Source organism: Seriola dumerili, unplaced genomic scaffold (genome assembly GCF_002260705.1).
Source record: "Seriola dumerili isolate Sdu_G_001 unplaced genomic scaffold, Sdu_1.0 BDQW01000003.1, whole genome shotgun sequence".
Taxonomy (NCBI): Eukaryota; Metazoa; Chordata; class Actinopteri; order Carangiformes; family Carangidae; genus Seriola; species Seriola dumerili.
Window position 1 is genome coordinate 16,701,870 of NW_019174258.1, and position 14,171 is coordinate 16,716,040.

The 14,171-nt window shown below is 40.4% G+C and overlaps 2 protein-coding genes across 2 annotated transcripts in view; one reads left to right on the forward strand and one right to left on the reverse strand.

The window, feature by feature from the left end:
* Window positions 1–391, forward strand: part of cemip (cell migration inducing hyaluronan binding protein) — a 198,561-nt gene extending 198,170 nt beyond the window's left edge. Inside the window, exon 29 of the mRNA XM_022743348.1 lies at window positions 236–391. Within this exon, the coding sequence (XP_022599069.1) occupies window positions 236–363 (128 nt within the window). The 3' untranslated portion in view covers window positions 364–391. The remainder of the gene's footprint in view (window positions 1–235) is intronic.
* An 8,204-nt stretch (window positions 392–8,595) lies between these two features.
* mesd (mesoderm development LRP chaperone) lies at window positions 8,596–12,445 on the reverse strand. Its single transcript, XM_022743820.1, has 3 exons — window positions 12,282–12,445; window positions 11,083–11,315; window positions 8,596–9,492 (listed from the first exon to the last, which is right to left on the reverse strand). Exons 1-3 carry the CDS (start codon window positions 12,435–12,437, stop codon window positions 9,228–9,230), a joined length of 654 nt encoding a protein of 217 aa, XP_022599541.1. The 5' UTR covers window positions 12,438–12,445; the 3' UTR covers window positions 8,596–9,227.
* Window positions 12,446–14,171: the final 1,726 nt, after the last annotated feature.

Below are 14,171 nucleotides of genomic sequence, written 5' to 3' on the forward strand. Positions count from 1 at the left end.
CTACCCCCACCCCCACCCCCACCCTCTGTGTGTACGTTTCTGTAAAGAGCTGGAGAAAAACAACCTGATGCTCAGATTATTCCTCTCACTTTAATGTCATTTGCCTCCCTGCAGATAAAATCTACCCCCACCCCCACCCCCACCCTCTGTGTGTACGTTTCTGTAAAGAGCTGGAGAAAAACAACCTGATGCTCAGATTATTCCTCTCACTTTAATGTCATTTGCCTCCCTGCAGATAAAATTGCATTTGTGGGGTTCAAGGGCTCCTTCCACCCGGACTGGGTCCATCTGGAGGTGGACGCAGACCGAGCCAAGATCCATCAGGTCCTGCCTGTCCCTGTGGTGCACAAGATAAAACTATGAGTGGCAGACAGAATGGGGAGGAAAGCCAAGAGACTATGTAGCCCCCAGATACTGACACATACCCCTTCAAAAAATGCAGACACACACACACACGCACACACACACACGCACACAGACACACACACACACACACACGCATACTGCCAGCACTGAAGAGTCAGTCGCTCCAAGCCATTGGTCCAGTATCAAGTGGTGTTTTTTTCTATTGGCGGTCAGAAAAAAAGATGTGACTCTGTGGTCTGTTCCCAGAGCCAGCTCTGCCTCTGAACTGTATCTGTGTAAGACACCCACCTTCAGTAGACTGCTTTAAAGTGACAACACACCCTGTGGCAGCCATATTGGAGGTCTGCAACTCTTTAGCAACAGTGGCTCAAAACAACCATTGGTGTTTGCAGAGACGTGATTGGCTCCACAGATGTGAATAGATATGATATTGGTTCTGTTTCTGACTGCACAGTCACTTCGTCACTAATGTTGTTATGTTTACATAATCTCAGCTTGCCAGCTAAAGTAACTGTTGGATTTGGTCAGCTAACCATAACTGTTGTGCTGTGAAAACATCCGTTTTGTGCACCAGCTAACATGGACATTCACTTCATTTCATGTCAACATCAACATTGGCCTGTTTGTTAAATGATGTGCTCGGCTCGTTAGCTCTCTGAAAACCCCCAAACCCTTAACTGACTCTTCACAAGCAACATCCACTAGAGCTTTAACAAGGAAAACACAGTTCAGTCTTTAATAATTAGACTAACAGACTTTGCTATTGGCTTACCCCAGCACACTGACACAGGGCTCACGTTAACCAAACGTTTTCTGTCATTGACTGAATTTGTTTGAAGGCTTCTGTTATTTTGACAAATTAGAACATACGGCAGGTCCTGCGGCATCGCGCTCACCCAAGCAGAAGTGCAGGGGCCAGTTACATAAAACAACTGAAGTTTTCTTCTTTAATATAACCCTAAGATTTAGGTTTTGGTTGAGGAAGTTACTTAAGTGTGTTGCACAGAATCTCTTAAAATGTTTCCTTAGTTAAGAAAAAAAAAAGTTTAGGCATTTGCAGCAGTGATTTTACATGGAGACTGTTGATTTGCTTGTGATACTTGTTATCACTTTTGGCAACATTAAAGAAGTCACTGCTATCTCATCCTCCTGTTGTTTTGATGGTAGCTCCTCCATGTTGCAGTTGAGACACAGTCAGAGGTGCCTATAGTTTTTGTCCTTACTTTGGTCACTAAGGTCTTTTGTGCAATGGTTTAACTGAGTTAAGTTATTCCTTAAGTATAAGCTTAAGATAAGGAGAAAACCTTAAATACTTAAGTGAACATTTTAAAAAAAACCTTAAGGAGAAGACTTAAGGGTGTTTTCTGCAACTGTATTAAACTGGGGGGGGGGGGGGGGGGGGGGGGGGGGGGGGGGGGGTTTGAAAAGAGTTAGGATGATCGAATAACTTAGGCTCAAAAGATTTCTGTCTGGTCTTGGTCCAATTTCAGTAGGTGGTCCATATATTCTGTCTGGTCTGGATCACAGTAGTAGCCCAGATACCCTCCATATCCCTGTATTTCCCTGGGGATATGGAGGGGTGGGATACATACACCTTGCAGCATGTTTTCAGTCTGTTCTGGTGTCTCCTCCCTGTTGTATGAGCCTGAAATAAACTCCAGATCAGATGTCTAAATTAGCCCAAATGACTCCATTGGAGATCCCTTATGAACCAGAGCAACTTCATGTGGGACAGAGAAACCAGGACGCCCTCCTGGCGCCAGGAGCAGCTCGTAGAGGAGCACCTGGGCCTGCACCTGCTGGGCATGGTTTAGCTCAGCATGATAAGACACTGTGGGGTTTCTCAGTATGTGCGCTAAGCACCCACAATTTTTCAGCGCGTCGCCACCTGGATGATACGAAAAGCGGTTTCACGTCTTGGTCTGCCCTCCTGCCTTGGTTCCCCAGTTCTGGGTGTTTTGTCCAACCAGTAGCAAAGTCTGTTACAGATGTTTGCAGAGGCAAGAGTCACCCACCTACCAATGACAATAATATGGAAATATTTTGTATTCACAGTAAACGTGGTGAGGAAAACATGACGCCCAGATCAAGCTATGATGAACAAGTTTGCAACATATCCAGCGCCAGTGTTTTTTTAGTTGGACAGCTCTTCAGTAGAGAGATGAGGTAGAAAACTAGTTTGTTAACTACAGAGGAAGATCAGGGTCCTGAGGGTCAGAGGGCTCCAGGGCCAGAGCCTCTTTATGAAGTGAGTTATTTTTCATATTATAACAATATTTCCTGTTGGAAAGTCAAACAACCACAAAATGACCATAGAGAGATGCAAAAGAGCACAAAAGACACAAAGTTATGCAAAACAACTACAAAGAGACACAACAACATCTCAGAGTCTGTTTTTCTGTGTTGTTGATGAGACCCAAAACTGATACAAAAGGACTACAAACTGATGGTTTGTATCTATCTTTTCCCTGTGTCTCTCTCCGCCCAGGGGTCTCATCATCTCTCCATGGTCAGCGTAAAGAAACTCAGTTCATTCTTTAAGGCAACAAGAAAAGCAGTTTGACTCAGACTCAGCTTTTCAAGAGGTTTCAGTCCAGTCAAGTCCCAGTGTTCACAGCAGTCAAACAAGCAGCGTTCATTTGAACTGTTAGCCTTCACAGACTGTTTGTTTCTTCACTGCTTCCTGTGGTGGAACACTGAAGTGAACACAAAGAGTTGTATATGGTTATAGTTGGTAGGAGACTTGGTCTGTTTACTGTCTCACAATAGCCTACATTTGGAAAGAAACCTGAGATTATTCACTATTGATCATTGACCATTGATTATTTACCTACGACTGAGTATTAGGGCAACATTGAGGAAAAAAAGAAATATGAAAGTATGAGAATAAAGTTGTAATTTTGAGAATAAAATCATAATATTTCAAGAAAATAAGTCAAAATATTATAAGAATAAAGTCGTAACTTTACAAGAATCAAAAATCTAAAGTTTCTAGAGAAAAAAAACATATTTTTTAGGAATATTACAAGCAGCTAATAAACCAGGTGAAAGGACAGTCAGTGTCAGCCTGAGCTGCTTCTGGCAGCTGCTGTTTGTCTGTCTAACAATAGAATAAACTCAATTTCCTCACAATCAGTGTCATGATGATGATGATGATGATGATGATGATGATGATGATGATGATGATGATGATGATGATGATGATGATGAGCCAAAAGATGAAGTATCTCCTTATTTGTGAAACCTGAAGTAGAACTTCACAGGATGCTCCATGTTCCTCATTTTAAAGCTTCTCATATTTCCTTCTAAAACAACATGTAACCTAAAATTATCACTTTATAGTCATTAGATTCTGATTTTATTCTTGTAATATTATGATTTTTTTCTCAAAATTCCACCTTTATTCTCAGAATTTCAGATTTTTTCCTCAATGTGGCCCTGATACTCTGATGTATACAACAACAAACATTTTACAACAACAGTCTATTTTTATGTTCCTAGCCTGGTTGTGTGATGGTTATATTTCACTGATCTCCACAGTGTCGGCCATGACTGCTTCTAAATGAACAGAGGTAGCAAATACTTGGAAAGTGTGAGCGAGCCAATCAAAGGCATGTATAATAAACGTGTATCATCCTTCCCCTGCAGGTCTCTGTGACATGACAGATGTAGAGGTGGAGCGGTTTCACTCTTGGCGTGTTTGAACTGTTTAAAGAAAAAAAACAAACATTCCCGGTTTGGTTGTGGACTTGCTCTGTTTCATTCCGAGCTCTCGCTCACTTGATATTGTGATGTTTTCCTCTCACTTTCTTTCCCATCAGTGTCTGTGACCCATTCGTCTGTGTTTTTTGAAATAAACCAGCAAGAAGCCCGTAATATAAAAAAAAGGAAATTATCCAGTGAATGCTAAAAGCAGGGAGTTTTTAAACGTGCAATTTCCCCCATTTCAAAATCACAGAGATCTTTGATCCAATCTGGCAAAAAAAAAAGGATTTCCCCTCCCTTTGCCGAAATAGCTGGTCTTTTTTCGGATGTTGTAGCAGTAATTTAGTGTTTTGTATGTTTAATGTGTTTTTAAAAATCCACAGATTGCTAAGAGATATATTTTATACTTATTTATTGTACAGACACAGTTGATCCAAATCTACAAGGGACATCTTTTGAGTTGTAATGTTATTCCTGTCCTGTATGTATTCTGTATGTACGAAATATTATCGCTTCATTTTAAAAGATTTGTACCAGACACTCAGCATACATGCATATGACTCATATGGTATAGTTGGCTTGTTTTCACTGTACACCAAATGGATGTGTTGTATATGTGGCTTGGGCTTGTAAAGTGATGACTATGAATTTCTTTGAGGACTTTTGTATAGAAATAAATGATGATGAACAGTTTGTGTGAATGTCAGTCTCCTTCTTGAAAACACTGACATTTTCAAATCACGCAATGATGACCACTATCATCTGTATTCCCAGCATGACATGGAAGTCAGTGATGAGCCTGAGCAGCCTCCTTTTTTCAGTAACAGACAAATTATAAGCAAAAAACATTGAAAAACTAGAATCACCTCCTCGTGGTTGTTTCCTCCATCAACCGGTAAAGTTACAGGAAATATGGTCACAGTCTCTCCTTCCTGAGGTACAGTGTTGAATAATGACCAGGGGTGTTTTTGCAGAACATTATGATGACACAGTGAAGTTGACCTTTTGGAAATGAAATGTCATCACTTTATTTTATCCTCGTTGTGTCATGATTAGTGAATGAATCAGTGAGTTATGGGCAAAAACCTGTTTGGTTGTGTCACAGTGTGTAAGACGTGATGAAATTGAATGAAATACTGATATATTGCATTCACAAGAACCTGAGATCACCGTGACCTTGAACTTTGACCTTTGTCCACTAAAATCTAATCAGTTCATCTGTGAGTCCAAATGAATGTTTGTGCCAAATCTAAACAAATTTCGCCTCGGTGGTGTTGAGATATCACATTCAAGAGTGCAAAACAGTTTTGCCCTTTTAAACTGTATATTCATCTAAAGTTACTGTTCTTGGTCTTCCTCCTCCTCTTCCTCTCAGATTATTTCCCTACATTGTTTCATTCAAAATGCAACCTGTGCACTCTGACCTGTCTTACATTGGTTTCATCACATTAGCAACAAGTGTGAACAGTTTTGAGTTGTTGTGTGTAAGCTATGACACCTGTGCTGAAACCATCATGCACCATGCAACACAGTGGATTTTATTGAAAATGTGTTTAGAGTTTTGTAAAAAGGTGAAATGAGATCTGCAACTTGTGTCTAACCAGGTGAAAATAGTTTAGTTTCAAAAGAGTGATTGATTCAATAAATGTCTTCAGGTCACTGAGTGTTTCCTTCAGAGAACGAGATTTAGTGTTTTGGCAAATCAGAAAAACTGTAATGTGTCATGGTGTTACAGCTCCACTCTGCTGGTGTCAGGCTCTTCATCAGATGTTGTGACCTCTCTGCAGGGATTTGATTTGTATGTAGGTGTATCAGGTCTAACACTGATGTTGGGTGATCAGGTCTGGGACCAGTTTCACTAAAGCGATCTGTAAGCACTGCTCACGTTGCAGGTCTCAAGTGGTGGCAGTGTCTCATTTCACATGTGCCTGACACTAGTAAGTTGCAGATGAATGTGTCTACAGGGTTCTCACATGGTCATGCATGCTGCTTGCTATGAAGTGAAACCTCTCCAAACGTACGTGAGAGGGAAGTTACAAGTGTGATGAAACGGGCCCGCGGCTCTCAGTCAGGGCTCAGGCCTGTGTGTAGACCAGTCAACACTGAAGTTGGAGAACTGTTTCTTTGAGCTGTGGCTGTGTGCAGCTGAGCCAGGAAAGAGACAAACACACACTGTTGCCATAGCTGGTGTAAAATATTCCCCTTAATTCTAACTGAAGCCCAGACTGTGAGACACAGCATGTAGCAGATGCTTTTGACTCATCGTGATATTTGATTTCTGTCTGTACACTTCTCTCATGTAAATATATGATTTAGTCTGGGAAGTGAAGGACCGTGATGTTCAGGTGACTACACATATGGATGGTAGGGACATGTCCCTACCAACATTTTGGGAGGACTGAATTGTCTTTGTGTGAACATTGTTTGGAGTGAAGTCATTAGATAATTCTAATTTTTGCTCCTAGAGGCTACATCTCCAACAAGACTGATTTAAGCCTGGCAGCAAACCACTGAAACACAGACATCAGGAGCTGCTTCACCACCAGAGCCTCAGTAATAGGTAGTAAACCAACCAGACAGCAGCCACACTCATTTAAATGAAAACCTGCTATAGCTACCAAACAACACCAGCCTTTTATTATTAGATTGTTAATACTGATGCATCACTAGATTAGCAGCATTTTACTGTTGTAGCTGGTCAATGTAGAGCAAGTTTTAAATGTGAAATCAAGGAGAAAAGGGAAACTGCAGCACTGGTAGGACTACTGAATATAAACATGTTGGTGATGGATGACAAATGCAAAAATATTGTTTGTTTTTTCTCTCTTTTCTATTAGCAAGTCATTTCCTAGTTTACTTTCTTTTAATCTTTGATCTGTTACTGTGTATAGGTTTGATTTAAATGTGAATACAGATCATATATTAACAGACCGTTCAGCTGAGAGCATTAAAAAAGTCCTCTTTGTTTTGGAGGAGTTGTTGTGTTCCAACCAGTGTTGAGACCGAACCTACACCCTTGTGTGAACCCTTCGGAAAGACCTGGTTGTCTGCACTGATTTGTCATAAAATGTGATCTGATCTTCATCTAAGCCTCAAATGTGGACAGACACAGTGTCCCAAAACTAATATAACCCAAACAATTATAATCTTTGTATGTTTCTTGAACACAGCCATTAAACATTCACTGTGCTGGTGGAAAAAGTAAGTGAACCTTGGATTTAATAACTGGTTGAACCTCATTTGGCTCCAATAACTTCAAAGCAGAGCTTCCAGTAGCAGCTGATCAGAGCTGCTCAGTGTTCAGGAGGAGGTTTGGACCATTCTTCTTTAAAGAGCTGCTTCCGCTCAGATTCTCGTGTCTGGTGTGAGCAGCTCTCTGAGCTCAGTCCACAGTATCACTACTGGGTTAAGGTCTGGTCTCTGACTGACCCACTCCAGAAGGTGGACTTACCCTGATGTTTTGGGTCATTGTCCTGCTGCATCACCCAGCTTCTCCTGAGCTTCAGCAGGTGGACGGTCACCCTGACTTTGTCCTGGAAGAGACCTCTCTCGATGACGTGGAGCTGTCCTGGTCCAGAGGCAGCAGATCAGCCCCAGACCATGATGCTCCCTCCACCCTGCTCCACCTGTGGGATGATGATGATGGGATGTAGTATGTAGTGCCCTTTACACCACACATAGAGCTGCATGTTTTCCCCAAACAAGTCAATCTTAGTTTCATCAGTCCATGAAACATTTTCCCAGTAGCACTGTGGAGTGTAAAGATGCTCTTTATAAACTTCAGGGGTGCAACAATGTGTTTTTGGAGAGCAGCAGCTTCCTCTGTGGTGTCTGCGGCAGGACAACATGCCCCATGATGTGTGAGTGCTCGACTCATGAGCAGAGATGTTAACCAGCTCCAATGATTCCTTGAAGCCTTCAGCTGTAACTCCGAGCTTCTTTGTTAACGTTACTGATCATCTGTGTTGAGCTTTTGGAGTCTTCTCAGCTGGACGTCACTTCTAGGGAGAGGAGCCACAGAGCTGAGTCATCTCCAGCTACAGACAGTTTGTGTGACCGTGGACTGATGAAGATCTAAACTCTTTGAGACGACTCTGTGACACTTTCAGCTTCGTGCTAATCAACTACTCTTGTGTGAGTGTCAAGTGTCTAACACACACCCCCGATCTTCTTTCATTGACTGGACTCTGATAACTCCTGACTCAGCTTCTGCTGATGTCATTAGTCGAGGGGCTCACAGACTTTTTACTGCCACACTGTGAATGTTTGAATGATGTTTTCAATGTGGACAAGAACAAAACTAAGATTTGTGTGTTATTAGTTAACATAGACTGTGTTTGTTCACTGTTGATCAGACCGTATTTAAGGAAAAGTCCATACATAAATGGAGGTAATTCTAAAGAGTTCACTTATATGTACAATAAAGCCACTGTCAGCACTACACAGTAAAGACTAGCAGGATGAGAACACATAAGCTTCAAACCTTCAAACCTTCAAACCTCAGCAATGAAGACGAAGCTCATGTGATTATTTAAAAAATGTTTATTCTTATATTCAGTGAAAAATCAAACAGAAAGTGTGGGTGCTACTTTTGTATCAAATCTAGAAGTGCTGCTGGACGTGAACAACTTCTGACACAGACCAGGATCTGAAGGTCTGATGAACAACTCCATATCAGTGTCAGGAGAACCACTTCCTGTACCTAACATGGCTCTGGGCACAGAAAAAAATACAGTTTAATAATGCTTACCTTGAGTACCCTTTAAACAAGATGTGCATGCATTGATTTGGATTTGATAATAATCTAACAGAAAACAGCTAAACCAGTCAACACTGACATTACAACTGATTCTTTAACTGCTCGGTGACGGAGGTGATCATTATTTTTAAGATTATTACTTTAACATTATTTCAAGGCTGGATGCTGCAACATGTTCCACTGAGGGACGATAAATCTCTGACTCCAGCTTAGCAGCAATGAACCCAACAGGTTTTATTAGTTCACTCATACCACCAAGTGTGAACCACTGCATCTTCACATGGTCCTGCAGCTCTCATCAAGTCTACGGCTCACAGATCCTGGTCTTGAGAATAAACATGTCTAAGGCCAGAAGAACAAGGACCTGTGACACCTCGTCTCCCTCTGCGTTATCCCATCAAAGCTCATTCTTCAGATGTCTGGCACTGTTCCCCTCCAGGTCAGGCTTCTTGCTCTCCATCTTCTTCTTGTTCTTCTTTTCATTGACGTCATTCTTCTGGTTGTATTTGGCATCGTCCTTCTTGGCAGCTCTCCCAGGAAATACCTGTCCCTCCACTGTCACTTCCATGCAGCGTTCCTGGGCCACGAGGAAGTCTTTGACCTCCCAGGCCAGACTGCCATCCCGCAGCATGAAGATCACCCTGTTGGAACCCACCACGAACCTGAAGGAGGACAGGTGGATCACCAACACCAGGTACAGTTTGTTAGGACAGACTATTGTAATGTACGGTTGATGTTTTTAGTGACTAAATAACAGCTTGGTTAATAAAAATGAGTTGCTAAAAACTAAGAATCTAGTGCAGGTAACACTCTGACTATGCATGACTACCTCATACAACCCCACGTCAAATAACCCAAACTATCCCTTTAACAGGATTACTCATTCACTTTGGAAAAGCCCTGCATTTATTGAACTGAAAAAACAAAAAAAAATTTCAAAAAATTTCAAAACAAACAGCATTGTGTCTATGTAGTTTTTCTGGTTTTACACAATATAAGTTAAAGATATGTGAGCGTGGGACAACCAGCAAGCTGCTTAAACTGCTTCAACTAAAAGGTTGTTAACACTTAAAAACAAATTTTCCATGACAGTTCAACATACACCATCTGGGTGAAAGCTCTAGACAAAGCTAGTAAGTGTACCTTGATCATGAACATATAGCCCTCTTAGACATTAATGGGACTAAACCTACAATCTGAGCTCAGCTGGGGGTTGAGGCTCCAGTCTGGAGCAACTGCTGTGTTTTCTTCACACCACTAGATGTCACTGTCCTCACTGTTACTGCTCCAAAGCTTCAGATCGTGCTCTCTGTGCGAAAAAAGTTTTCTTAGGAAGGTTCGGACTGAGTGAAATGAAGTATCTGAGCAGCAGCCATGATCAGAACTGGTAAATGATAAGAAGTAGCTTCAGAGCTTCCTATCTTATCTCCTTTAGGAAACACTGGAGCTTCCTTTACGAAAGGAAAGGAGAAATGCCGTCCCACAATTCCTTGCTGCAGCAACAATTTAAGTGATGCATCATTGTAGTTTCACCTTGGCAGAGCCAAGTAAATGTAGAAACAACAGAGAAACTGTTTTATATTTGAGACTCGATCCAAAACTGATGGAAATACTCGTCTGATTCACTGAAGCCCAAATCCACAAATATGAATTCTTCTCTTTGAATCCAGTCAGGAGTCCTCATGAAGAACAAGCAGATTGAATTTATAGTCAACAATATCATCATCATAAAAACATATTATAGCCTGTACATAAATGTTGTCTCACTAAATCCCCTCTCATTGTGTAAAGACCTAAAAATGGATTTTCTCGACTTACAAATGTCAAAAGTGCCTCTACCAGGACACTATGTACTAATGTCTGAATATAATTCATTCTGATCTCTTGCTCAGTTCTTTATTTCTATTTATCATTATTTGAATGGCTCAACTTTCTCTATTTGTATTGTTGTATCATGTCATCTTATTTCAACATTTCATCATCAAACCTCATGACGTTTTCCATCGAGGTCGAGGAGATGTGGTTAGAGAGGAGATTATTTTGACTTTTTGTCTGCAGTCCTTTTCTCAGCTCTAAAACTTAATTAGGCTTTGCTCAAGTATAACAACCAATAACAGTTCTAACAGTTAATAACAGAACTAAGGTTATTAGTTGATCCCCATGACATAACCTTCAACAATCATTAACTGCAGGCCAAGTTAATGAGAAATAAATCTACCCTGTTGAAAAGTAGGAGTTGAGTGAGTAACTACCTCTGAACATCAAAGTTGGCATTGAAGAGGCTGCCCTGCCACAGGCCTGTGATCTCCTCCGTCTCCTTCTCAGTGGGGTCTCCTGACACTGTAGCAAAGACCATCAGAGTCCGACCCTTCTTGGACAACTTGAGCAGCTCCTCCGGCTTAGAGGCGTCCACCTTCGCAAAATCAATGGGAGGAGGAGACCTCTTGTGCTCTGGCAGGTCACCTTCCTCAATGTCATCATCTTCCTGTGGAACCAAGAGGAGGAATGACACACAGTGAATCATCAAAAGTTCAAAACACTGGATTACACTCAAAGTACCCAACTGCCACACTCTCACCCTCCATATTGCTGAAGGTGCTGAGCCAAACCCCGTTCTAAATATAGTGGAATACTTGTTACTACAGCTCAGAGCTCATGAAGTTCTGTATCACTCAGCAACTTTACCACCTCATTATATGTTACTACTGCAATATAATACAATCCCCATTCAATGCTACTTCATATACAGTATCTACCCAGTGTTTCCCAGACAAATTTATTTGTGACAGCCTGCCACCATATCAACACTGACTGCCACATATTGATTTATATGACATTTTGCTGATAATAACTTCTACTTGTGTAACACTCAATAGATTGTAGTATTGCTATGTTTACTGCAGTAAAGGATAGCTTTTCCACCACAATCAACACAGAAACTAAATATGTTGACACAATACTGTAAACTTCACATACATAAATGCACAATAACAAAAGTCAACCCCGACTTTTTTAAGCGAACTCAAAATGTATATTAATCGTCAAGATGTATATTAATCTTGATCTTGCAAATACTAAACAACAGTAATAAAACTGTTAAACTGTATGGTGAACTCTTGAATAATCTGATAACGTATGTGTATATATTTCTTTTTATTTATATTTCTGTATTTTTTTCTATTATTCATTTTGAAATTATTACTCTTGACTCTATGTTCACAACTATATTGAGCACATTTTTTTATACACTTTCAATAAATAAATTAAAAAAACAAAACAATTAACAGAAGTCAATAGTAAAGTAAAAGGGCAGATTAACTGTTGCTGTAGATAATTTTAGGAGTTCCATGTTGCTGATGATGCAGCCAAGCCAGTGACATGCCTAGCTAATGGCTAGGTTAGCAGCTAACCTCTGTATGCTGGCTAAATGAAAACCAGCTCGTTAACGTACCTCCCATTGTTCCAGGAGCCGCGCCATGTCTGCATCGTTGTAGTCTCGGATATCTTTCTTCTTCTTGGTCTTTTCTCCGCTGACAGTGGCTAAAATACAAGACAAATAAGCGCAGAGCAGGAGTACCACACATCTCCACCTGAAGTCAGACGCCATGTTTACAGATGGTGTGTTCTGATTGGCTCCGGAGACTACCGGTCACAAGACTGAGAGGCGTGTCAGAGCAGTAAAAAGCCGACTGACGGCACGCACACCATGTGAGGGAATTTCAAAATAAAGCCAATATTTTTAAAAGTTTTCCTTTCGTTATGCTTCAGTGGTTTATAATTTTTATTTTATTATGATGTATTGTTAAACAATGAAATGTCTCACTCTTCTTTTATTTTACATTACATGTTGCAGAATTCATTTTTGGGAGTAGAAGACCAGTGGAGCAACAATGCTGATGACTTGAGAGATTAAAATGATGAAAGAATTTTGACTTTACTTTAATATAATTGTGAAAACGTAAACAGTGTGAATTGATGTGTCTGAGTTGTGGGTGGAAGTTGTAACACAGCTGCAAATTTGTTGTTGCAAGGTTTCTGCTTTGGGAACTAGCCCAACACACTACAACTTAAGAAAATACGTGCAAATAGACAAAATACAAACAAATCCCAAAAAACATCTTCATCATTTGACAACACATGTGCTGCAAATACTCCCAACACAACAGAAGTGTTTCCAGGGGAGACTAAAAAGTGAACCTGGCTTTTTAGTGTCCCCTGGAAACACTTCCGTTGTGTTGGGAGTATTTATGTTGTCAAATTGATGTTGATGTTTTCTGAATTTGTTTGTGTTTTGTCTGTTTGCACTGTTTTCTTAAGGTGCAGTACGTTGAGCTTTCAGAGCCACTGTAGAAAACACTTTTAGTAGAAAAAAATATTATTTTTCACAGTGTCAAAACAGGTTACCTTCAACTTAATATGACCCCAGCAGGCAGTTGAAAACGTAGCACATGTGCTACATAGTTGGCAAGTAGGACTTTGGCCACCTGAGGATTCGAATCCTTGACCTTTGTCTCCACAGAGAATGTTTCTTACTGACTGTGGAGACATGATCTCACAACTCAAGGTAATGGCATCACAAGTACAGAACTGGGATTTGGTCTGTTTAACCTTAAAACACTTAAAAAACAATAATAACAAAAAATTCTGCTCTGTAGGATGAACCAGTGATTTGTTATTTTTTTGACATTTGGAATGTGAAATGTCTAGAAATTTAGATTTTTTTCTGAGTTTCTACCCAAAATGAGCTTTTTTTAATGTCTTTTTAATGTGTGGTCATTGGCGAACAGATCCTTCTTGGTTAATGATCTGATAACTGAAAAGAATTTGCACTGTATGTTTTTAGCTGAGTCTGGGTTAAACAGCACTTAACCAAACTATCATTTCTTTCAGTCAATCAGGCAAAACAGGAAAGGAGGAGGGACTGCCGCTATTTTCTCCCCACAGTTTGCATGTAGGGACATTGACCTATGTGAAATTACATCAACTGAATGTCTTGCTCTTAAATTGAAAGCAGAATTATTAGTACTCATCATTACATTATTATTATGTCATCAGGAGATTCATCACTACTTCTACAGCAATTCTCAGAGCTGATCTCACTTGGTATCTCTAGATATGACAGATTAATCCGGAATATTCATTTTAAAGACTGACTGGAGCTTGTTAGTTTACCTGACATCCTTGAACTCACCCAGCATGTAAATGAAGCCACTCATCAGCATGGCACCACCCTAGACCTGGTAATAACAAAAGGCTTAAGCATTTATAATGTTTCAATAGTCATATTATGTTTCTGACATCACTGTGTCTTTTGATGCTGACCAAACCTTAAAGTTTCTAC